Here is a 27,128-nt window from a genome sequence, read left to right as displayed (position 1 = left end):
CTGCGCCCCCACAGCTCCCGGTTAGGCTTGGTCCTTTGGCCGGTCCCAGCATTATACATCAACGTGATTTGCAGTGATCCTGGCTACATTGTTGAGTAGACCTTAACTGGTTTTTCCCTATTTTTCTTTTACCATTTTCATTTTTTTGGGATATTTTCTTATATACATTTTTTTGTAGATTTAAAGTGTACTTTTGCTCCTGATGAATTGGAACAGAGTCCACGGAAATGCGTCGAGCTTATTGATGTTGATCATCATTGTTACCATGGGTTACTGCTGTGTATCATACCTGTCTAATGATGTGTGTTTCATTACACAACGTTGGTGTTTACCATGTCTATACTCTGTTTTAATCAATATACCCAATTTCTTTACATCTATATATTTCAATGTTTGCGATGTGTATTTGCTTTCATACAATAAATGTATTATTTTGGTTTTACTCCAGTGGCCTTGTCACACGTCTCATTTAAAGTCTCAACTCTTTCCCCCTTGATTATTGAACCGGGATGGAGGTGTTACCTCATTTAAAGTCCCAAACCTTTCCTTATTGCTAGGAGAAAAGAGCAGAGGAGATGAGGTGCTGAGCCACTGCTGGAAGGGAAGAGCAGAGAAGCTGAGCTGCTGAGTCACTGCTGGAATGGAAGAGCAGAGGAGCTGAGCAGCTGAGTTACTGCTGCAAGGGAGGAGCAGAGGAGCTGAGCTGCAGAGTAAAAACTGGCAGGGGGAGCAGAGGAGCTGAGCTGCAGTCACCACTGGCAGGGGGAAGTGAGCAGCTGAGTCACAGCTGGGAGGGAGTAGCTGAACTTAGGGTGAATTGTTTTAGTATGGCTGCAGTTACCGAGGTTGTTGCTTGTTTAGAATATGTAGGACTCACTCAATTGCTAACTAATGCTGCAAGACTTCACAAATTCACAGCTACCGACTCAGAAATAGCATGCAACAAGCAAAAGTAAGATTTAGAAATCTTTCTGTACTATACACTTACAATCCTCTTTCATATAGGCTAGGCCTAGTTTAGACCACCCAACCTAATCAGCACCCCCAGCCACGTTATACCTCCCAGGAGTCTACAGGACCAGTCTCAGCGCCCTGCATGCGCAGTGGGGAGACCGCTGTGAGACCTCAGGAATTCACAGCCAGTTCCCAAATCCAAGATGGCAAAAGGGATCTGGAAATGGAACTGATATCTCGTTTGTTAAAAGTTGGCAGTGACAGTGCCAACACAATGGACAAAACTGGTTACGTTGTTGCAGCGGCTCGGAATATAAAATCTCAATAAACTACTTATACATATGAAAAGGCTGAATACTCGGTAGACCTATAGATAAAGCAGAGCACTCGTTAAATCCTCTTCATGGCGGGCAGACTTAGCAGGCGATCAGGAGGCGCTCGATGATGAACCCAGACGCTTGTTCTGTAGTGCTGCTCCTCAGACAAAGCCCTTCCGGCTCGGTGAAGTGTTAATCGATCCTCTTGGGTCTTACCACCTGTCAGGGGTAGTTAGCGCGCGGAGAGCTCTTCGATAACGGGCAGCCGCCTCTCCGGCCTGGTTGCGTAGCAACGCCGTTTTCCCCGTCGCTATACCGACATTTCCCGCGCCAGCTTTGCCCACAGCAAGTGTCAACGGCACGCGGGAGTCGGGAGGGCCGCGGTTATCAGCCGCTTATTGCCTGCTGACGACATGTTGATGGGCCCCGTGTGAAGGGGCGCAGTCTGACCTTTTTTTTTTTTTTTTTTTCTATGAATTGCGCAAAGCTGGAAAGATTAATCTTCCTGTCAAACCATTAATGCCACATAATAAGGGAACAAAGGTTCCCGGCTATAGTGTCTTCCCTGTCCTATTTAATTGCTTCCCCCTCCCCCACAATACTGTCGTGTCTGCTTTTTACATAGAAATGTTAAAACAATTAACATTTTCCATTATTTTGTAAAAGTCCTCTTTTTTTTTTTTTTAACCCTGTGTTGCCTTCTCAGCCCTGCTGATCTCCTGCAGCCTCTTTGCATCTGCTTCCTACCTGTATGCACACCAGAAATGGCTGGATGGCAATTCTCAGGGCGGGTTTTCTGAAGGGTGACAACATGTCATGTATATTGACAAGATAACCACCACTGAAGAACTTCTGCAGCATTTCTTAACGTTTGTGCCCCCACCCGGATTGTGCACGTGAATGGATGTGTCGCAGGGCTTCAAGTCAATGCAACAACCCCCCACCCACCACGCGCATGTGCAATGTCAGCTATTACAGAATCCTCAGTACTTTTGTCGTCTTTGTGCACATGCAGGAAACCTGCACATGCACAGATGTGCAGAAGGGCTCTGCTAAGACACCAAGACCAGGCAGAGCCCTTTCCACACATCTGCGCATAAGCTATAATGCTGACAGTGGGGTGAGCCACACAAAAGGGAACTGAAGTTCCTCTTTAACGTATTAAAGTGGTTGTAGACCCTCACATATACTAAGTTAAGTGACCAGCCTCAGGTGATACACAAATATGAAACAAATCCTCCCACATAGGTTGTACCTGTTTCTCTGCAGCTATCTCTTCTTTACAGTCCTTCAAAGTCCAGAATTTATACAGCTTGCCTAAGCAAAGCAGGGGGCGGGAGATGAAATTACACTGCAGAGCTCAGTGAGAGCTGACTGGAGGGAAGGGACACACCCCCTTTACACAGGAACAGAGCGGAGGCTGTCAATCACAGGCTGTGTGCTGGAGCTTCCTCCCCTGTCACCTTAACTCTTGGTGTCAGGAAAACTTGTCAGAAGTGACTCATACAAGAAGGAGAGGAATGAGGCAGCAGACAGAAATTACACTCAGCCTGACAAGTCGCACTCCCTCGCGGTCCATTGACTGCTACAGGACCCGTTCTAATAGGAGCGACACAAGTCGCTCCGACTTAGAAAAAGGGTCCTGTACTACTTCGGGGCGACCTCGGAGCGACTTGCATAGACTTCCATTATGTGAAGTCCCTGCAAGTCGCTCCGAAGTCGTGGTGCATGGTAATGCACAAGTCGCCCCCGAAGTAGTACAGAGTCGCGTCGCCCCAGTGTGAACCGACTCTTAAGCAGGTCATAGAGGAGTTGAAAAACAAAAGTTATGTTGATCGAAAAACTAAAATAGCTCATATGATCGTGCCATCAATTGTTTCAATTTGTTAAAAAAAAAACAAAAAACCAGCATGTTGGATCAGGCACTTTCGACTGCGGCATAAAAATCGTGTGTCACAGCTGGCACACTAATGATGCAAAAAACTAACAATTTGATGGTCGACACGCATTTTGTTCAATTTTCAACTCTTATATGGTCCGATTTTAGTGCTCTTCCATTTTAATGGCCATAGTTTTGAAATAGGGGATGACACCATATTAATGACCATGGTTTTAGAATAGGGAGCAACTCCATAATAACGGCCAAGGTTTTGAAATGGGGGGGGGGGGTAACTCCACATTGTCGGCCATGGTTTTGGAATTGGGGGCAACTCCATAATAATGGCCATGGTTTTGAAATGGGGAGTAACTCCATAATAATGGCCATGGTTTTGAAATTGGGGGGGGGGGGGGGGACTCCATATTAATGGCCATGGTTTTGAAATGGGGGATAACTCCACATTAAGGGCCATGGTTTTGAAATGGGGGGGGGGGGGTAACTCCATATTAATGGCCATGGTTTTGGAATCGGGGGTAACTCCATATGGTTTTGGAATTGAGGGCAACTCCATATTAATGTGCATGGTTTTGAAATGGTAAGTAACTCCATATTAATGGCCATGGTTTTGAAATGGGGGGGGGGGTGGGTACCTTCATATTAATGGCCATGGTTTTGAAATGGGGGGGTTACTCCATATCAATGGCCATGGTTTTGGAATGGGGAGCAACTCCATATTAATGGCCATGGTTTTGGAATGGGGGGGGGTAACTTCATATTAAGGGCCATGGTTTTGGAATAAGAGGGTAACTCCATATTAATGACCATGGTTTTGAAATGGGGGAGCAACTCCATATTAAAAGTAATGGTTTTGGAATGGGCAGCAACTCCACATTAATGGCCACTGTTTTTAAATAGGGGGTAACCCCATATTAACAGGCATGATTTTGGAATTGGGAGTAACTCCATATTAATGGCCATGGTTTTGGAATGGGGGGTAACTCCAAAATTAATGGCTAGGGTTTTGGAGTAGGATATACTCAACCTTGTGGTAACATTATGGTGAAGACCCTCTTCTGTTCCATCATGACTGTGCCCGTGACCCATACAGCGCACCCAGAAAGTATTCACAGCTCTTCACTTTTTCCACATTTTGCTATGTTACAGCCTTATTTCAAAATGGATTCAATTCATTATTTTCCTCAAAATTCTACAAACACCACCAATTACAGCCTCAAGTCTTTTTGGGGAGTTTCTCCCATTCTTCTTTGCAGGACCTCTCAATCTTCATTAGGTTGGATGGGGAGCGTCAGTGCACAGCCATTTTCAGATCTCTCCAGAGATGTTCAATCTGGTTCAAGTCGGAGCTCTGGCTGGGCCACTCAAGGACATTCACAGAGTTGTCCAGTAGCCTCTCCTTTGTTATCTTGGCTGTGTGCGTAGGGTCATTGCCATGTTGGGAGGTGAACCTTTGCTCCAGTCTGAGGTCTAGAGCGTTCTGAAGCAGGTTTTCATCGAGAATGTCTCTGTACATTGCTGCATTCATCTTTCCCTCAATCCTGACTAGTCTCCCAGTTTCTGCTGCTAAAAAACATCCCCACAGCATGATGCTGCCACCACCAAGCTTCATTGTAGAGATGGTACTGGCTAGGTGATGAGCGGTGCCTGGTTTCCTCCAGACATGACTCTTGCCATTCAGGCCAAAGAGTTCAATCTTTGTTTCATCAGACCAGAGAACTTTGTTTCTCATGGTCCAAGAGTCCTTCAGGTGCCTTTTGGCAATCTTCAGGACTGTCATGTGCCTTTTACTGAGGAGTGGCTTCAGTCTGGCCACGCTACCATACAGGCCTGATTGGTGGAGTGCTGCAGAGATGGTTGTTCTTCTGGAAGGTTCTCCTCTCTCCACAGAAAAATGCTGGAGCTCTTTCAGAGTGACCATCGGGTTATTGATCACCTCTCTGACTAAGGCCCTCCTCCCCCGATCGCTCAGTTTGGCCCCCTCTAAGAAGAGTCCTGGTGGTTCCATACTTCTTCCATTTACAGATGATGGAGGCCACTGTGCTCATTGGGACCTTCAATGCTGCAGAAATTTTTATATACCGTTCCTCAGATCTGTGGCTCATTACAATCCTGTCTCGGAAGTCTGCAGACAATTCCTTGGCTTGGTTTGTGCATTGACATGCACTGTTAACTGTGGGACCTTATATAGACAGGTGTGTGCCTTTCCAAATCATGTCCAGTCAACTGAATTTACTATAGGTGGTCTCCAATCAAGTTGTAGAAACATCTCGAGGATGATTAGTGAAAACAGGATGGACCTGAGCTCAATTTTAAGTGCCATAGCAAAGGCTGTGAATACTTATGTACATGTGATTTGTTTCATTTTTTATTTTTCATAAATTTGCAAAGATTTCAAACAAACTTCTTTCACATTGTCATTCGGGGTATTGTTTGTAGAATTTTGAGGAAAATAATTAATTTAATCCATTTTGGAATAAGGCTGTAACATACCAAAATGTGGAAAAAGTGAAGCGCTGTGAATACTTTCCAGATGCACTGTAAAGATATGGTGTGACCAGTTTGGTGAGGAACTCGAGGGTCCTGTACAGAGCCTTGACCTTAATTCTACTGAACACCTTTAGGATGAATTGGAATGCCAATGGTAAACCACGTGCTCTTCTTAGAAGAGTGGAGGCTGTTATAGCCACAAAGGGGGCAACTCCCTATTAATGGGCATGGTTCTGTAAGAGAACGTTCAACAAGCTAATAAAGCGGTCTGCCCAATCTTTGGCCATACAGTATAGTTTTGGAAAATCTAAAGGAGATTTTACAGAGATTGCTCAATGAGATTGTGACGAGTATGGCCAGGTTTTCTGAGAGTCATGTGACTTCTCCCAGCAGCCTTTGTCCAGCAGTGACCAAAAGCGGGGAAAGATAAAAGGAACAAAGTTTAAAAACACAGCTAATAAAAGTTATGCTTTTGACACCTCTACCCCTGCCTGCCTGAGGCACGATAAATCTGGACTGATACACAGAATTAAAGACACCTTTTCCTATATTTGATGTTCCCCACCAAGATGGCAGCCATCCAGCATTGTACGATGCTGCAGCAGAATGCCAAGCAGGAAGAAAATTACAAGAAGCTTTAATAATGCACTGCAGAAAAAGATCATAAAAATAACCTGTCAAGCCTTATTGAGGAGGCATTCCTTATCCACAGCAAAAAATTTGATGTTGTCAAGACTAATAATGGCAATAGTAATAAACATCGGTGAGGTATATGCATGACTGATTGCAAATCTAATCACGCGCTGCAAAAACACACAGCGATATTTTTGTCTCGGTGCAAAGCTATGTGACACAGAGACATCTGTCTATTCCAAGGGAAGGAGAGGAAAAATAGCATTCCTGGCTTAAAGGGAACCTGTACTCAGATTACACAAGCTAAAGTATTTATGTATTTCGAACAAGTAGTAAACAGCTCCCATTCACCCATGTAGCCGTAGGCATTGTGGATAAATTAATCTTCAAAATTCAGACCAAAGGCACTAAAATCCCAGCTCCACTCCCCTAATTTTCTATTGAAGAACAATCTTGGAAGAGTGCCAACCTTTACTGTAAACAAATGCCAGATGCATGTGAAGGAAAGTAGTGTGTATGCTACTGCAAATGGGGGTGTAGGGTGTTCCACCTCCTCACCCCATCCCCGCTGTACTTACCTCAGTGCACGATGAGCAATCCGTACCAGCTCATGTAAGAGAAAAGGAGGCGCCAACACCTAGTGCATTACCCTTGGACACCTTTAAAACTTTTATTAACATGCCAAAAACATACTCACAGACATATAGTTACATAGTTTGTGAGGTTGAAAAAAGACATCAGTCCATCCAGTTCAACCTATGATGTGTGTGTGTGTTTGCTGTTAACCGTACATTGTATACCCCTTCATGTTGTGGTCTTTAAGGTGCCCATCTAATAGTTTTTTGAAACTATTGATGCTCCCTGCTGATACCACTGCTTGTGGAAGAGAATTCCACATCCTTACTGCTCTGACAGTAAAGAAGCCCTTAAGTATTTTAAGGTTAAACCATTTTTTCTCTAGTTTTAGTGAGCGGCCACGTGTTATTGTATTCCCTTTCTCTGAAAAGTTTGTTCCTTATGCTAGGGTCACCAGTACAGTATTTGTACATTGATCTCATATCCCCCCTCAATCGTCTCTTCTCCAGAGAGAATAAGTTCAGTGCTTGTAGTCTTTCCTCATAGCTGATGTCCTCCATTCCCCCAATTATTTTTGTTGCCCTTCTCTGGACTCTCTCCAGTTCCAGCACATCCTTTCTGAGGACCGGTGCCCAAAACTGGACAGCATACTCCAGATGTGGCCGGACCAGAGTCTTGTAGAGTGGGAGAATAATCTCTTTATTTCCGGAGTGAATCCCCTTTTTTATACATCCCAGTATTTTGTTGGCTTTGCTTGCAGCGGCTTGGCATTGCATGCCACTGCCAAGCCTGTTGTCTACCAGTACCCCCAGGTCCTTTTCCATCCTAGACTCACCCAGAGGTTCCCCCCCTAGTGAGTAGCTTACTTTCGTGTTTCTGACACCCAAGTGCATTACTTTACATTTTTCAACATTAAACCTCATCTGCCATGTAGTTGCCCACGCCATTATTTTGTTCAGGTCCGCTTGTAAGGTTTCCACATCCTGCATAGAAGATATTGGCCTGCTTAGTTTAGTATCATCCGCAAATACAGAGATTGTGCTAGATATCCCCTCCTCTATATGATTTATGACATGAAGAGCAAAAATCTCATGGAATGAGTCCACCACATGTGGAAGTTCTGTACCAGCTCAACCTGTGCAGCAGTCCATGGATTTGAAATCCCCGCTCTTCCCCCTCTTCTCTGTGCAGAGCTTCTGCATCACAGGGATGCTCTGTGCTGGCACTGACCAATCAGAATCACTCTGATTCATCCCGGAAGAGGAAGAAAAGCAAGCATTTCAAATCCCCTGCAACGGCTGCCTGGTCACTGACAGCTCAGCATCTAAGGAGGTGCAGTGGGGACCAGGAGGGTGTACAGTGTTAATTCCCCTTCTTTTTTTTTTCTTTGTAAAAGAGCCACTTACCTACATATTGTCCCTGTAGAATTCACAACACAGTGCTGTGCTGCTCCTTTTAATTTCCCGTTCAGGCACCCAAGGGATAGCTAAAGGTGCACATTAGAAAATGGTACCGTAGGAAGCACGGACTGGCCTAGGTATGAGCCGCTGACCGTTATAGGGGGTGTGGGGGGTGCAGAGGGTGAAAGGCTCACTGCGCACTACCTAGCCGAAAGTACGCGCAGCACACGTTCTAAAGGTGACAACGTTTACTCCTGCATGCACACCGTGGAAAAGCAGGGTAGTCACCCTGCTATGGAAAGTGGCCAGGGAACAGTTTAAAAATGGATAATAATATCGCAGATCAAGGCAGTACAAGATAAATACCAACAATGGAGCAGTAAAGGGCTTTATACTTTTATACATTTTTGCTTTATAATTAAACATTTATTACATGACAAAGGTTTGTAACCAGTTTTAATTTTGGCAGCAAATTTCAATTTAGTTTTAGTCTTAGTCTTAGGACTAAAATGGCATTTTAGTTTTAGTCCCATTTTAGTCTTCTGCAAGTGTTTTCGTTTTAGACGTATTTAGTCGACTAAAACTCATTTTAGTCATCTATAATGGAATGGGTGTAGTTCAATTGTAATTTGTAATGCATTATTTAAGCATTTCTCTACAATTTCCAAACTCATTATATACTACTGCTGGTCCTGGAGTGAAAAATCTAATATGTTATTATTTATGGTATTAAGCTTCGAGCATGCACCAGTGTTAATTTTGGCAGCAAATTTCGATTTAGTTTTAGTTATAGTCTTTTGACTAAAATGCCATTTTAGTTTTAGTTGTATTTTAGTCATCTGAATTGTTTTAGTCGTATTTTAGTCGACTAAAATTGTGTTAATTTAGTCGACGGAAAACGTTTTAGTAGACGAAATGAACACTGTTTGTAACAAGAGACCGTACAGCAGTAGAAGCTGCCTCCTTTCAGCTATGCTTTCTCTCACTGACACAGAGGTAAATGCTCTGCAGGAGAAAGTCACTGTTCTGCTGTATTTACTTTTGTGAAAATCTCAGCTTGAGCTATTGAGCTCGTTAAACAATTATTTTTTTTTTTTTTACAAGGGATTTTTGAGCAGGGTGGCCTTTGACTTATGGGATGTTTTTACTCAACATGAAATACTTTTGTACCATAGTTCAATAGAGGACACAGCACTTGTGTTCTTTAATGTGCTCCTTACAGGAGGTTTGGACACTTTGCAAAAATAAAAAAACGGCAATTCTCTCTAATGCTCTTGAGCCCTTTAGAGTTTAGTTGTAGTAAGCAGTAAAAAAAAAAGGGAAAAAATCCCTCTCAGAAGAACAATTTGACAACAGCAACAATCAAGGAACACCACACAAGAGGGTAGAAAATTAGGTCTTGAAATTAAACTACTGAATAAAATAATTTTATGGTCAAAAAAAAATAAAAATCCTGTGTATTCCAGTGTCCTTTGGTTGTTACCGTACTCTATAAAAGCCTTTGCTAAATGAGGGGTGAGCAAGGACAACCAACCAAAAAAAAAAAAGTGTTAATCCTAGCAACCCATAAGGAAACATAAATCTAGATCCCACAGAGCTACCTCCTCAGGACACTAAGCTAAACTGAGATCTAGATCTAGTGTGGGGGTGTATCCATTAGAGGGAGCTGGTCCAATTTTTTTTTTTTTTTTGCATAGTGTCCAAACCTCCTGTGAACAGCTCATAAAGAAGTGCTGACTCCTTCAATGAATGCGGTCATATATTTTGTTGCAATGTCACTTTACACAGTCTCCGCTGGATTATGGTTCTCAGAAGCTGCAAATAGTAATTTGTACTCACCAGTGCCGGCAGAAGCAGGTCAGCAAAATGCACAAAACCGGCCCCCAAGGAGAAACCCACGGCGGCAGGAAGGAAAGACAGGCTTCCATACTGCTCCGACATTTCAATAGCTGGGGCCAGGAGAGACCAATAGGAGGCTGCCAACATCACCTATGGGGGGAACAAGATCAAAACAATCAGAAAGCGGGGTAACCTCCGTACTACCAGGGAACAAGTATAACATAACAAGGATGTCACTGAAAAAGAAAGTCTCTGTTTAGAGCGGAGAAAACTAAGCTCCGGGTTTTGGAAGTCCTAAATTGGGGTCGGCAGCTCAGAGGGTTTGAGGACATTGGGGTGGGAAGAAGCCTCCAATCCTGTGTCCCGATCTTGCTGGTCCAATTAGAGTACACTTTGCATTTCTTTAGAAGATGTAAACCATTCTCAAAATGGTACTTGTGTTGATCAGCCAACCTCTTCTGTTCAGGCTGCAGCAGGGAAGCCCCTTAGCATGGGACGTGGAAACTAGTGGCGATTACTGTAGTAGGAGTGTAGTAGTGGTGACTATTACACTGATTTATACCTTCCAGGGGCATCGCACATGTATAGTATTATACATAGCTTTAGTGGTCCAGGCTGCAACAATGTATTACCACTTCCCGCCCAACCTATTGTCAATTGACAGCCAGGCGGGACACACTCATCGTTCTGGGTGGACCTCATAGGACATCCTTCAGGAACACGCCTCGTGCTGCGGCGCAATCTGATGGACTAGTTAAAATATTGATATTTGCACTGTTTAGCACTGAAAATGGTCATTTTAGGTACTTTTTTTGCAGTGTCAGTAAAAAATGCAGCTCTGTCAGTAAATTTCATGATTTTTGCCAGTAAAAAACTGGTGCCATTTGTAAATTTTGGTGTCCTGCCAGTAAATTTCACTTGAGGGGGTTGGCAGCATTGATGTGGATCAGAAGGCCTGGCTCACAGTCTCCGCTCTAATTCATACCAAAGGTGTTCTATCAGGTGGAGGTCACCACTCTGTGCAGGCCAATCAAGTTCCTTCACCCCAAACTCTCATCCATGTCTTTACGGTCCTTGCTTTATGCACTAGTGGCAGTCATGTTGGAACCGGAAGGGGCCATCCCCAAACTGTTCCCACAAAGTTAGGAGCATGAAATTGCCCAAAATGTCTTGGAATGCTGATGCCTTAAGTGATCCCTTCACTGGAACTAAGGGGCCAAGCCTAACCCCTGAAAAACAGCCCCACACCATAATCCCCCTCCACCAAATGATTTAGACCAGTGCACAAGGCAACGTCCATAAAAACATGGATGAGCGAGTTTGGGGTAGAGAAACTTGACTTGGCTGCACAGAGTCCTGACCTCAACTCGATAGAACACCTTTGGGATGAATTTGAGCAGAGACTGCGAGCCAGGCCTTCTCGTGCACATCAGTGCCTGACATCACAAGTGCGCTTAGGGAAGAATGGTCAAACGTTCCCATAGACACACAACTAAACTTTGTGAACATCCTTCCCAGAAGAGCTGAAGCTGATATAATGTAATATAATGAGTACACACAGTAATCCCCCGCTCCATCGCGGTTCAGTTTTTGCGGTCCCGGTAATTCGCGGGTTTTTTTGTAATGTTATTTTACTATATAAATCATTAAAAATTAAATATTTTTGTGTTTTCCATAGCTCTTGATATGTCTCTTAGTATCTTTTATGTGTTTAAATGAGTTTCTATTGTTTTATAAGTGTGTTTAACCACTTTAGTACCAGTCACGTAACCTCTACGTCATCAGACTTTGCGGGGTTATACCGGGATGATGCCTCTAGCTAGAGGCATCATCCCGGTACCGTTGTTTGAAGCCGACGGTCGGCTTTCCGTCGGTAACGATCGATGCGGCTCGGGAGCCGCTCGATCGTTACCCGGGGGGGCGGGAGGGGACGTCCCCCCCCTCCCGCCGCCTTCCGCGGCTTTGCTCGGGGCTACCGTCCCACCGGGAGCCCCGAGCACCCAGCCGGCACGTCCGCCGGCTGGATGGAGTCCCGATGAATGCCGGAAACGGCATCGATGACGTAACCCGGAGGCGGCGTCCATGACGTCACGTCCGGGTTACTGTGCTGCAAAAGGCGGCAGATTTGAAAAACGGCTGTATGCAAAAATGCCGTTTTCGGCGTTTTGCATACAGGGAAGTGTAGTGGAGGGGTCTAGGGTCTTTTAGACCCTCGATCCCTCCATAAAGAGTACCTGTCACGACATATTGCTGTCACCAGGGATGTTTACATTGCTTGTGACAGCAATAAAAGTGATCAGATTTTTTTTTTTTTTAAAAACCTGTAATAAAGTTTAAAAAAAAAGAAAAAATAAATAGGAAAAAAAAAAAAAAAAAATTTAGCCGTCCCCGTCACCGTTAGCTCGCGCACAAAAAAAAACGTATACGCAAGTCGAGCCGCAAATGAAATCGCTGTTCAAACCACACATGTGAGGTATCGCCGCGATCGCCAGAGCGTGGGCAATAATTAAAAAAAAAGAGCTACACTCTAACTCTAAACTGGTAACCGTTAAATAAATTTAAAGCGTCGCAGATTGAGATCTCTATTGACCGTAGTTTGTCGCCATCCCACGGGGGGGCGCAATTTTAAACCGTAACATGTTTGGTATCTATTTACTCGGCGTGACATCATCTTTCACAATATACAAAAAAAATGGGCTAACTTTACTGTTTAGTATTTTTTAAATGCAGTGAAATGTGATTTTTCAAATTTTTTCCAAAAAAATGGCGTTTTAAAGACCGCTGCGCAAATACCGCGTGACAAAAAATTTTGCAATGACCGACATTTTATTCTCCAGAGTCTTTGCTAAAAAAATATATATAATGTTTGGGGGTTCTAAGTAGTTTTCTAGGAAAAAATACTGGTTTTAACTTGTGAACAAAAAGTGTCCGAAATAGGGCTGGGGCTAAAGTGGTTAAAGACCTTAAAATGCTTCTACACGTACAGCGACAGTAAAAAAAAACATGCCTACAATGCATTTTAATAGGGTTTTTCTATTTCGCGGAATTTCACTTTTCGCGGCTGGGTCCGGAACCTAACCCCCGCAATGGAGGGGGGTTTACTTTATCTCATAGTTTGTGGATGCTATAACTTTCCTACTGACTAAATATTAAACTTTGTGAACATCCTTCCCAGAAGAGCTGAAGCTGTTATAATATAATATAATATAGTGAGTATCTCATAGTTTGTGGATGCTATACCTTTCCTACTGACTAAATATTATACATTGGTTTGGGTTATTTTCACCCAAAAAAAAGTAGCAGAATACAATTTGCCCTAAATTTAATAAAGAAAGATTATTATACAGAATTTATATAGCGCCAACAGTTTGCGCAGCGCTTTACAATGTGAGGGAAGACAATACAGTTACAATACAGTTCAAAACAGGAGGAACTAGAGGGCCCTGCTCGTTAGAGCTTACAATCTAGATTTTTATTTGCAAAATGCTATAACAGAAACGAAGAAAAACACTTTTATTTCAAAATTCTCTGTCATTTTATTTAGCAAAAAACCCAGTGGCAAATAAATATGAGCAAAAGCAAGCTCTATTTATGCGAAACAAAATTATAAAAATGTCATATGGCTACAGCGTTGCATGACCGCTCAATTGTCATTCAGAGTGCGAGAGCGCTAAAAGCTGAAAATTGGCCCGGGCTGGAAGGGGGTAAAAGTGCCCAGTTAATAAGGTATTATTGTAGGCAGAGCTGAATTCAGGTGAGTTTAGCTTTCAGTACTGAATAAAATGGAACATTCGCTTGATTTCTTGAATAAAACGTCCATGACGCATAATGCATTTTTTCTTCTATGTTTTGCTTTAAATGAAACCCTCACTTTTCACAAATATCACAGAAAAAAAAAAAAACAGTGCATTATTGCAGCAGGAGGGAGCCGGTACGCCTGAGATTTGTAAAGCATTAAAACGGATTCCAGCTGCTGTTGTCCACAATAAGGAGAGTATTTAGAAAGAGATTTTACATATATATACATATATATATATACACACAGCGTATAACTTTGTGATATTGAAGCAGAGGCAGGTTCCCCCGTACACCCCAATCTCTCGCTGTGCAACATATTCATCATCTCACACTATCATGATTAACATCATAGAAAACAAGCATGCAGCCCAACACTTCTCCATTCATATCAGCCGCTCGGTTTCTCAGAACAGGAGAAAGTAGAACGATTGGGAGAGCAGTTTATTGTTTACCTAGGAGTTCAGAGAAGTCTCCTTTACCCCCCCCCCCCTTTTTTTATTTTAATTTACAGTTGGTACGGAAAGTATTCAGACCCCCTTAAATTTTTCACTCTTTGTTATATTGCAGCCATTTGCTAAAATCATTTAAGTTGATTCTTCTTCCTCATGAATGTACACATAGCACCCCATACTGACAGAAAAACACAGAATTGTTGACATTGTTGCAGATTTATTAAAAAAGAAAAACTGAAATATCACATGGTCCTAAGTATTCAGACCCTTTGCTCAGTATTTAGTAGAAGCCCCCTTTTGATCTAATACAGCCAGGAGTCTTTTTGGGAAAGATGCAACAAGTCTTTCACACCTGGATTTGGGGATCCTCTGCCATTCCTCCTTGCAGATCCTTTGCAGTTCTGTCAGGTTGGATGGTAAATGTTGGTGGACAGCCATTTTTAGGTCTCTCCAGAGATGCTCAATTGGGTTTAAGTCAGGGCTCTGGCTGGGCCATTCAAGAACAGTCACAGAGTTGTTGTGAAGCCACTCCTTCGTTATTTTAGCTGTGTGCTTAGGGTCATTGTCTTGTTGGAAGGTAAACCTTCGGCCCAGTCTGAGGTCCAGAGCACTCTGGAGAAGGTTTTTGTCCAGGATATCCCTGTACTTGGCCGCATTCATCTTTCCCTCAATTGCAACCAGTCGTCCTGTCCCTGCAGCTGAAAAACACCCCCACAGCATGATGCTGCCACCACCATGCTTCACTGTTGGGACTGTATTGGACAGGTGATGAGCAGTGCCTGGTTTTCTCAACACATACCGCTTAGAATTAAGGCCAAAAAGTTCTATTTTGGTCTCATCAGACCAGAGAATCTTATTTCTCACCATCTTGGAGTCCTTCAGGTGTTTTTTAGCAAACTCCATGCGGGCTTTCATGTGTCTTACACTGAGGAGAGGCTTCCGTCGGGCCACTCTGCCATAAAGCCCCGACTAGTGGAGGGCTGCAGTGATGGTTGACTTTCTACAACTTTCTCCCATCTCCTGACTGCATCTCTGGAGCTCAGCCACAGTGATCTTTGGGTTCTTCTTTACCTCTCTCACCAAGGCTCTTCTCCCCCGATAGCTCAGTTTGGCCGGACGGCCAGCTCTAGGAAGGGTTCTGGTCATCCCAAACGTCTTCCATTTGAGGATTATGGAGGCCACTGTGCTCTTAGGAACCTTAAGTGCAGCAGAAATCTTTTTGTAACCTTGGCCAGATCTGTGCCTTGCCACAATTCTGTCTCTGAGCTCTTCAGGCAGTTCCTTTGACCTCATGATTCTCATTTGCTCTGACATGCATTGTGATCTGGAAGGTCTTATATAGACAGGTGTGTGGCTTTCCTAATCAAGTCCAATCAGTATAATCAAATACAGCTGGACTCAAATGAAGGTGTAGAACCATCTCAAGGATGATCAGAAGAAATGGAAAGCACCTGAGTTAAATATATGAGTGTCACAGCAAAGGGTCTGAATACTTAGGACCATGTGATATTTCATTTTTTCTTTTTTAATAAATCTGCAACAATGTCAACAATTCTGTGTTTTTCTGTCAGTGTGGGGTGCTATGTGTACATTCATGAGGAAGAAGAATGAACTTAAATGATTTTAGCAAATGGCTGCAATATAACAAAGAGTGAAAAATTTAAGGGGGTCTGAATACTTTCCGTACCCACTGTATGTACTGTATATACAGGTGCATTTCATAAAATTAGAATGTCATTAAACAAGTTAATTTATTTCAGTAATTCAATTCAAACAGAGAAACTCATATTTTATATTCTTATATAGACCACCCCATTAGATTGTAAGCTCTTCTGAGCAGAGCCCTCTAAATCCTCTTGTATTTTATTGTATTGTATATGTATTGTCTCCCTCTATTATTGTAAAGCGCTGCTTAAATTGCTGGCGCTATAGAAATCCTTAATAATAATAATAATAATAATAATGTGATACACACAGAGTGATATATTTCAAGCATTTATTTCATTTAATTTTGATGATTATGGCTTACAGCTAGTGAAAATCCAAAATTAGTATTTAAGAAAACTAGATTACATTAAACTAATAAAAAAAAAAAAAAAAAAAAAGATTTTTAATACAGAAATGTTGGCTCACTGAAAAGTATGTCCATGTACAATATGGCATGCACTCAATACTTGGTCGGGGCTCCTTTTGCATGAATTACTGCATCAATGCGGCGTGGCATGGAGGCGATCAGCCTCTGGCACTGCTGAGGTGTTATGGAAGCCCAGGTTGTTTTGATAGCGACCTTCAGCTCATCTACATTGTTGGGTCTGGTGGCTCTCATCTTCCTCTTGACAATACCCCACAGATTCTCTATGGGGTTTAGGTCAGGCGAGTTTGTGAGCCGATCAAGCACAGTGATACCATGATCATGTGACCAGGTATTGGTAGTTTTGGCAGTGTGGGCGGTGCCAAGTCCTGCTGGAAAATGAAATCGGCATCTCCATAACGCTGGTCAGCAGAGGGAAGCATGAAGTTCTATAGAATTTCCTGGTAGAGGGCTGCGCTGACTTTGGACCTGATAAAACACAGTGGACCAACACCAGCAGATGACATGGATCCCCAAATCAACACTGACTGTGGAAACTTCACACTGGACCTCATGCAACTTGGATTCTCTGCCTCTCCACTCTTACTCCAAAGTTTGATTTCCAAATGAAATGCAACATTTTCCAGTCGGTGATGATTTGGGGAGCCATGTCATCTGCTGGTATTGGTCCACTGTTTTCTACCCAGTTCAAAGTCAGCGCAGCTGTAAGCCATAATCAAAATAAAATTTTGAATCTGCTTTCTGCTGTCCAACAGCTGTTGAACCAGGGGGCCATTAGCCCTGTACCAACAAGGAGAATGCTTTTCATGGTTTCTACGCAAACCAGGTTGGTCATTGCCCGCCTCTTTCCTTCCGGGAGATTTTCTTGACTCCAAAGACATTCAGCATCTATACATTCCCATTTTATCAATACTTTCTGCATTTTGTGGTAGGGGATCAATATTACCAGTTTGCCCCCCTTCCCATTGGCCTGTTTATGGAGCTAGGGTTTTTACAAACGTGTTTGTCCCAGTTTTGTCTCTGCTTCGTTTTTAAGAGTTTTTTACTCTAGGTTACCTGGACGATGTTCTCTTGGAAGCACCAGTTCTTTTGTCAACCAACATCCAAAAGCAGTTACAGGTTTTTCAGAGCTTTGGTTGGATCTTTACCCTTCAGAAGTCATGTCTGGACCCATCTCACAGATTGGAGTGCTTAGAGCTGATGATAGACGCAGCATTGTTTAGTATTTTTTCTGCTTTGAGACAATATCTATTTGTTCTTATGCCATAGCCATTCAGGCCCAAGGGAGCAACTAATTTGTACTTGCATTAGGGTCTTGGGTCTCTTTGTGGCCATCTTCAAGGTGATGCCATATGCTCAGTTTCATTTCAGACAGTTGCAACTTAACTTTCTGACCTCGTGGAACAAACAGACTCAAACTTATATCTGCTTGATGCAATTAAACCCTGAGGCCTGACTCTCCCTGACATGGTGGTTTTTCATTTTGGTGCTGGATTTAGGAAAGCCTTTTTCTCCACAGCCTAAGGTTCCTTCTGACAGATTCCAGCCTGCCAGGAAGGGTAGAAGTCTTGAACTTCTAGTTGGTACAGGGGACGTGGACTTTTGATCAGCATTCTTTAATGTTGTCCACTCAAAGTTGTACTCCTCTATTTCGAGGACACCTGACGAGAAACTACTCAGACAATTCCATAGTTGTGGCCTGCCTCAAGAAGGCACCAGAAGTTGTACTACTCTAAGAGAAGCAGAGTTGATCCTCTCTTGGACAGAACATCACATTTCAGCCCTGTTCGCAGTCCACATCTTAGCGTGAAAAACTGACAGGGGAACTTTCTCAGTCGCCAATATCTGGATTCAAGGGAATGGGCTCTTTCAAGCTCTTCGCCACAGATAGGGAACCTCAGGTCTGGATCTCCTGTCATCCAGATTAAAAAAAGCAAACTAGGCATGTATGTTATCACATCCAAGGACCCTTGCGCCTTCACAGCGGACATTCTATTTATGCCATGGGATTTGTTTTCTGAACTACACCTTTCCACCTATCCAGATTCTTCCTCATCTACTTTGCAAGATTAAGAAGGAGGATATCCTGGTGATTCTAATTGCACCGTATTGGGGCGGTGGACATGATACTCAGGCCTAACCCAGCTCCTTGCAGATGCTGCATCCGTTCCTTTCCCAAGAGTCAGTGTTCGATCCTGCTTTTCCGTTTTAACAGCATGGTTCTTGGAGCTACTGCCGTGAGGGACAAAGGCATCTCAGATTCTGTCATCTCTACCCTCTTGAAGGCTAGGAAGTCAACATGTCCTAAAGTCTACATTGCATCTGGAGGGTCTACTGCTTAGTGTCAGTTAAGGAACTTTCATCCTAAAAAGTACTTCATGGGACGTATGCTACCTTTCCTCCAATATGGTCTGGGTGAAAAATTTGCCTCAAGTACCCTCAAGGGACAAATCTTGGCATTGGCCATTCTGCTTTAGAGACCTTTGGATTCTCACTCTATATTTAAGGCCTTTGCTCAGGGAGTAGCACATCCCCCCTGTTCGTTCCCCTGAATCCCCTTGGATCTCAATCTGGTTCTCCTGGCTCTTCAGAAGTAACCCTTTGAACTAATCAAGGATGTTTCCTTGTTTGACCCTACTAGTAGGTAGCCTTTCTTATGGCTATCACCTCTGCCAGAAGAGTCTTTGAGTTAGCGGCCATATCCTGTAAGGAGCCTTTTCTAGGGTTGAACAAGGACAAGACTATATTAAGGCCTAAGTCCTCCTTTCTCCTTCTCTCCTATGTGCCTTCAAACTTAATCAGGATATTGTTCTTTTTTCCTGCTTCAAAGAATCCAAGCATTTTAACCTTTAATATCAATTTCCTAGAATAAAGTATAGGACATTTGACCAGGCAATCCATTCCATAACTCCCTCTTGCATGCTTTAAAACTGAGGCTGGCTTGGAGTCAGGGACGTGCGGTGAGGTCATTGGCTTGTGAGGCACTGGCTAGTATCAGAGCCAGAATCAAACCACACATGTGAGGTATCGCCGCAGAGAGTGAGAGTGAGTGAGGCACGGGTAAGGGCGCACCTTCATGCTGAAGGAGCCTTGTCTGTGGGTGTAGAGAATCTTGCTAAATCAATTAAAGCTTTTTTTAGAGGCCTGTTCCACAGACCAACGCTTAGGCCACAATATGCACCTAAGTACCACTGCCGAAAAAGACAGCCTAGAAACCAGAGGAGCCGCATCCAAAGAGGCATCAAAGATAAATTGCAGCCCTTGGAAGAACTGGTCAGCCAGTTCAGCAAAGGCAGGGGGAAGCTGCTCACCCCCAGGTCACAGCGCAAAGGTGAAACCCACTCAGTCAGAGTTTATGACACCAGGGCAATGGTGAAGATGGATCCTTAAAGGGTGGCGATTTCTCAACCGGAATCATGGTGGCCTTATTCAACCTGGAAACTGGGGGGTCCACCACCACTGGTGGAATAGTCCGCTTTTTAAAAGGAGGGACTCCTCAAAGGGGTACCTCATCGCGAAGCGTTTAGGAACCACAACGGGGCTTTCGGACGCTCCCACTCTTTCACGACAAATCTATTAAAATAGGAGAGAAAAGGAAACCCCTTTGCCACTCTAGATGGCTTGTGAGTGCCAAAGGGGATTGGCACATCCGTCGCAGCTTCAGCTGCATCTTCCTTTTTTAAAGTTTCACTCACAGACACAATCAGTGCATCCTCCAGCGCCTTTTTGAGCGTAGTTACAGGTGTGGAGGAATCCGCCTCACCATCAGAAAAGTCAGGGTGCGTATCCGAAGAACCCACAGGGTGGGCCACATTTGTGGCGGCCGAATCAGATTCAGGATCTGAGGAGACAGGATGAGGCAGGGGAAGGTAGGGGGCGCTTTTTGCTAGCCCGCCACCCAAAAGCCACCTCCACCCGGGACACAACGGACCCCAGGACCGCCGTCGGTGCATCAATGGAAGGATGGTTGGAACCCCGGGGGCCCCACAGCCTCTGAGAGGGGGTCAGCTGGGGAAACGTGCTCCAAAGACTCCATTTGTAAAGAGGGGGACCCCCACAAAATGTGTCTAGCACCACCAAGGGACACCCCCAATGTGCTGGTAGCACCACCAGGTCGCCAGCAACAGAGCACCCCACAATCCTGCAGTAGAGAGAGGGAGGGACCCCACCAGAAAGGCACCAGCTGCATCAGGATAGCACTTGCGCCACATGCGGTGTCCAAGGAAAGGAAAGACCCATGAGTCAGCACCGGGGGAAAAGGAGGGGCCACCACAGCCAAAATCAAAATCGACGCCCAGAGGCTCTTCTGTAATGGCTGCGGCTCTGTAGTATGCAGGACCAATGAAAAATGGCCACCGGAATACACAAACATGGCTCCTGGCCATACACTATAACAGATTACAACAAAATTGCCGCCAAGCGTGGCTTCACTAGGCTCCCTGGGGCTCAGGAATGAAACCTGACAGAACGAGGGAACCGGGCACAGGTACAGTCTCTTACCCCCCCAGCCGATAGCCCAGTCGCCGGCGGTGTACCCCCCTCCCCCACCACAAATACAGCACCATGCCCCAGCCCCAGATACAGCCCAGACCACCAAAGTACCCCAGATGGGGGGGGGTGGATGGGGGGGCTAGATGACCCACAGGGACCACCAGAAGACAGGGGGGGTCTAACGGGAAGGAGGAGAACCCGGAGGTCCGACAGTCCCAGTCAGAGGCCCGCATCCACCCCAAAACCCTCCAGGGGGAGAGGGGGGGCAGATACTCACCAGACCTCCTTGCCATCAAAATGAGGGGGGCTGTCGGCCAGGAGGAACGCTGTGACTCAGGCGGCGACCCGGTCGTATGCGACCTCGCAAGGCGTTTAACTTGCAAGCTAGCCCCCTGTCCAGTGGGGCTATGTTGCGGCCGGCCTAGGCTGAAGCTGTGGTCTGTGGGTGCTCGCTTGCCAGACTAGGGTGACCACTAGATCAAGATTATCCAGCCCGTCGCTTAGGTCCGGCAGCTGAATGAAGATCTCGCAGGAAAAAAAAAACGGGAGAAGAAAATTTAGAAAATGTTGCCAGGACCAGAGATCCCAGCAAGGAACTAGGTCCTTACTCCTAAATAGGCAGAAAAAAACCTACAGTACCTATAGCAGAGAGGGTGGAGCATACCTCCTGGGACTGCACACTTTCACAAAATTATATAAAGTTGATGTGTTTGCATTTGCGGATGCTTCATGTGGCCGCAGGGTTTTGCAGGCTGCTATTTAGAGGGTCAGTTCCCTCTCTGGGGGTGTATTGGTCAGGTGGGCTCCAGTTGTTTTTGTTGAGCTCCTGTTACCTGGTTGGCTACTGTTTAGCCTTGGGATATTTCTGTTGCCGCCCCCCCATGCTTGCCCACTGCTTTGGGACATCCCAATGGCCAGGAATCCTAAGGAGTGGTGTCCGTCAATGAATGAAAGAGAAAATGGGATTTTTGACTTACCGTAAAATCAATTTCTCTGCGTTCATTGACGGACACAGCACCCACCCCTCTATGGAGTTGTAAAACTTCTGACACTGCTTGCAACAAAACTGAGTACCTATAGCAAAGAGGGGGTGTATACCTCCTGGGTCCATAGGCGTAGTCAAGCTTTTTATGACTCCTGTAGGGGGCAGTAAAACCCAATGGTCAAGAATCCTAAGGACCGGTGTCCGTCAATGAACGAAAGAGAAAAAAAAAAATGATAATGTTTAAATGAAAGAAGAGCTGCATTAATATTTCACAACGATGCCTACCTAGGTTTTAGTTTTGAGAACTGAATAAAATGAAAAAAAAATTCAAATGATTTCATAAATAAATATCTATGATGCATAAAGTGGTTTTGCTTTAAATGAAGCTCTCGCTTTTGAAATTTCCTACAGAAAAACACAGTGCAATATTGCAGCAGGAGGGATAGAGTACGCCTGAGTTTTGTAAAGCATTAAATCAGATTCCAGCTGCTGTTGGCTACAATAAGTAGAATATTCAGAATGTTTTTTTGTGTGTATATATATATATATATATATATATATATATATATATATACACACACATACATACACACATATACATACATACACACACATATATACATATATCTCTTTGTGATATTAATGCACAGGCAGGTTCCCCCGTAAACCTAAATCTCTTGCTGTGCAGAATATTCATCATTTAAAACTATCATGATTACCATCATAGCAAATAAGCACGCAGCCCACTCTTCTCCTTTCACATCAGTTGCTCAGCACATGAGAAAGTAGAACTACTCAGAATATGGAATTTGCCATAATCAACAATAGTCCGCAAAGGCTTTTAACATAAAAAAAAAAAAAAAAAAAGTCATAAACCTCTCGCCGAGCCCTTGTTCGGCAAGGGAATGAAAACCAAGTCATAAGTTGGAGAAAGTGCTCTGGCACATTTGGGAACATCTAGGAAGCTGCTTTGTTGGTAGGAGGGAGAGGTGGAGGAGGAGAGGGGGGAGGAGAGGGGGAGAGGGCGAGGGAGAGCGAGGGAAGAAGGAGAGGGAGAAGGGGGGGGGAGAGGGAGAAGGGGGAGAGGGAGAAGGGGGAGAGGGAGAGGGATTAGTGGGATACTCCAGATTAACTATGCACACGGTTTGGAGGACATCTATCTGTTGGTACAGCCAGGCTGTTGATCCACTTTGCCACTAGATGGATTTAAGTCTCTTTCCAGATGACTTGATGAACCTTAAGATATCTTCAGGACACTCTCCTAGTATCCTCTCTCTTGACCACTGACACCCGTCCACTGACTATCCTACTCCGGGGTGACCCCCCTCAGGTCAGGCCCCTTGACACGATCCCCTGTACTCACGATACTGTTTTTCTTGGCTCTCCAGTGTCTCCCCCTCAGTCAACTATCCTGGACCTCTGGGTTCAGCTCCGTTCCTCTGGCCCTCAGGACGACCTCCTGATGCCATGTGCCACTGCTACAGAGGAGGAGGCATCTGCCACCCTCCCTCCAGGACTCTGCTCACCAGCCAAAGACCCCAAAGCACATGTGCTCCTGGCTTTTATACAGTATCCCAGAATGCACCGAGGCAGCCTGTCTCTACCATTTACCAGGACTGTATCAAAGCCTATGTACCCATTGGTCAGGTTTCCTCCCACTGTCCAACATGCCTCCCTATTGAACCAGTGTGAAGCACTCTCTAGACTCAATGAATCACATACTGAGCACACTGAGCAGACCTCACTAACATATCCTGCTCTCTGCTAGACAGAAAGCAATATAGATTTGCCTGCTGCTCCTCTGATAGGCAGACAGAGCCAAAAACTATTCTCTCTCACTAGCACCTACCTAGGAGGGTGCTACAGATAGGAAATAAGAATTTTTGGCATACTTATACAACATTTTTCCTGAGTACAGTACAGAACACAAACTTTTAAAAATATATTAAAGTCTTTTTTTTTTTGTTTAAAAATAACATGTTATACTTACCTGCTCTGTGCCGTAGTTTTGCACAATGCAGCCCGGATCCTCCTCTTCTTGGGACCCCTGGCAGCCTCTTGGCCCCTCCCTCCTGCCAAGTACCCCCAGAGCAAGCAGCTTGCTATGGGGGCACCCAAACCATGCTGCTGCTCTGTGTGTACATTCAGACGTTGCGCCACAGCTCGGCCCCACCCTCCCATCTCCTCGCCTGCTCATTGACTTTAATTGACAGCAGTAGGAGCCAATGGCAACTGCTGCTGTCTCAGCCAAAGAGGAGGGAGAGTCCCGGACAGCCAAGCCTGTTCGACAGGCTCCTTTAACTCTAGGAATTCTAGGATATCCCCAAGCAATAGAATAGAGGGGGGGACCAACATAGCAAAAATACCAAAAGGCCCCAAAACAAAGGAAATCATGTCCTAAACAGCTACCTGGTAGAACTTCACAATTGTGTAAACCAAGGACCAGGTGGCAGGCTTGCAAATTTGAGAAAAAGACACCTGCTGCTAAAAATTCCATGAGGGACTGACTGAAGGAGTGGAGAATTCTACAACAGGAATGGGAGAAATTAAAATATATAGAAATAAGGGAAAGATAGAGGAGCTATAGGGAGAAAAAAGAGAGGCTGGAAGAGATATGCAAATTGCAAGGGAAAAATCCAAAAATGGAAAGGAAGAAAAAGAGATGGAAAAGGAAAAGGTGAAGAGTACCAAAGGGATGGAGAGGGGGAGGGGGGAGCAACCAGTGCCATTTTAAGAGCGTTAAAGGTCCCTGGGCAATGCAGTGCACTGGGGCCCGCCTACACAACCACCCACGGGAATAAAAATGCAAATGATCGATAAGGCAATATTTATTGGTACAGCAGTGCCAGGCTAATGACAGCTTCCAAGTTGGGCGGCTGGGTTCCGGGGAACACACACAAGGACGGGAGTCAGACTCGACTGTCCTGTGTGTGCCTGTTCCCATGGGGGTGGACAGGCATTCCTGCAGTTGTGGGCTGATTTTCCATGGCCCAAGTGGCCTGACAGCAGCGCATGGCCGACAGGCACTTGCCACCTGCTAAGTTCGGTGGCGGGATGCACACGGGAATCGGGACAAATGCTTGGCTGGGGCTGGATTGCTGGGCAGGTGGGGCCCCTGGGCAACTGCACAGCGTGCCCATTCAGTAAGATGGCCCTGGGAGCAACAGAAAGAAAGTGAAGGGGGATGTGTAGAAAAAACAATTAAAGTGGGGGAAGAAAGAAAGAAAAGAAAGAAAGGAAAGAAAGGAAAGAAAGGAAAGAAAGGAAAGAAAGGAAAGAAAAGAAAGAAAAGAAAGGAAAGAAAGGAAAGAAAGGAAAGAAAGGAAAGAAAGGAAAGAAAGAAAAGAAAGAAAAGAAAGAAAAGAAAGAAAGGAAAGAAAGAAAAAGGAAAGAAAGAAAGAAAGAAAGAAAGAAAGTAAAGAAAGAAAGAAAGAAAGAAAGAAAGAAAGAAAGAAAGAAAGTAAAGAAAGAAAGGAAAGAAAGGAAAGAAAGGAAAGAAAGGAAAGAAAGGAAAGGAAAGAAAGGAAAGAAAGGAAAGAAAGAAAAGAAAGGAAAGAAAGAAAAGAAAGAAAAGAAAGAAAGAAAAAGGGAGACAAAAAGGTAAAATAAATGGGAAAGGGGGAAGGGAAAGGAAGATGAAGGTAGAGTATAAGGGAGGTGGGAGGTATTAGAATGGAATAAGACAAAAAACACAAAAAACAAACATTAAAGCTGTAGGGATTCACTGTTAAAAAAAAAAAAAAAAAAAAAAAAGCTGTAGGAAAAGAAAAACAGTAGGTGAGAAGGAGAAAGTGGAGCAAAAAAAAACCAGACACCACAAGCGCAAGAAAACAGAAATGGTAAGTAATGCTCTTATGAGAAGGAGCTCCAGGCTCAGAAAAGAAGTTTTACTGCCTTTTGTTTCATACAATCATTATTTTAAAAGTACAAAAGCACAAAAAGTAAAAAACGGTACATTCTTCATCAAACATTCTGTACGTAATAAACAAATAAACACTGGGGGAACATTATATAAAAGAATTGGAGTGGTAAGAAATCTCTCTTTCTCTCTATGTATCTATACAAATGTACAGGTGTATCTCAGAAAATTAAAATATCATCAAAAAGTTAATTTATTTCAGTAATTCAATTCAAACAGAGTAACAGAGAAACTGTTAGAGTGATATATTTCAAGCAGTTCTTTCTTTTAATTTTGAGGATTGTGGCTTACAGCTAGTGAAAACCCAAAATTCAGTATCTCAGAAAATTAGAACATTACATATAGGACCAATAAAAAGAAAAGAAAAAAAGGATTTTTAATACAGAAATGTTGGCTTAGGGAAAAGTCTGTCCATGTATAGTATAGAATGCACTCAATACTTGGTCGGGGCTCCTTTCGCATGAATTACTGCATCAATGCGGCGTGGCATGGAGGCGATCAGCCTGTGGCACTGCTGAGGTGTTATGGAAGCCCAGGTTGCTTTGATTGCGCCCTTCAGCTCATCTGCATTTTTGGGTCTGGTGTCTCTCATCTTCCTCTTGGCAATACCCCACGGATTCTCTATGGGCTTTAGGTTTGCCAATCAAGCACAGTGATACCATGATCATGTGACCAGGTATTGGTAGTTTTGGCAGTGTGGGCGGTGCCAAGTCCTGCTGGAAAATGACATTTTGCATCTCCATAAAGTTGGTCAGCAGAGGGAAGCATGAAAAGGTGAACGGATGGACTCTACATGCCTGGTTCCCACCGTGACCCATGAAGGAGGAGGTGTGATGGTGTGGGGGTGCTTTGCTGGTGACACTGTTGGGGATTTATTCAAAATTGAAGGCATACTGAACCAGCATGGCTACCACAGCATCTTGCAGCGGCATGCTATTCCATCCGGTTTGCGTTTAGTTGGACCATCATTTATTTTTCAACAGGACAATGACCCCAAACACACCTCCAGGCTGTGTAAGGGCTATTTGACCAAGAAGGAGAGTGATGGGGTGCTGCGCCAGATGACCTGGCCTCCACAGTCACTGGACCTGAACCCAATCGAGATGGTTTGGGGGTGAGCTGGACCGCAGAGTGAAGGCAAAAGGGCCAACAAGTGCTAAGCATCTCTGGGAACTCCTTCAAGACTGTTGGAAGACCATTTCAGGTGACTACCTCTTGAAGTGTGACTCTACAATTTTCATAGTCATGAAAATAAAGAAAACTCTTTGAATGAGAAGGTGTGTCCAAA

At 44.2% G+C, this 27,128-nt stretch overlaps 1 protein-coding gene across 1 annotated transcript in view; it reads right to left on the bottom strand.

Annotated features, from left to right (window-relative positions):
* The window catches only part of SLC39A11 (solute carrier family 39 member 11), a 401,122-nt gene that overhangs the window by 279,571 nt on the left and 94,423 nt on the right, over positions 1–27,128 (bottom strand). The window contains exon 4 of the mRNA XM_082271821.1: positions 10,104–10,253. Coding sequence (XP_082127947.1) covers positions 10,104–10,253 — 150 coding nt within the window. The remainder of the gene's footprint in view (positions 1–10,103; positions 10,254–27,128) is intronic.

The sequence above is a fragment of the Pelophylax lessonae genome (genome assembly GCF_965119305.1).
Source record: "Pelophylax lessonae genome assembly, chromosome: 11".
In the NCBI taxonomy this organism is placed as follows: Eukaryota; Metazoa; Chordata; class Amphibia; order Anura; family Ranidae; genus Pelophylax; species Pelophylax lessonae.
The sequence above is the reverse complement of the archived record's forward strand: the minus strand, read 5'-3'. Positions and strand labels throughout refer to the sequence as shown.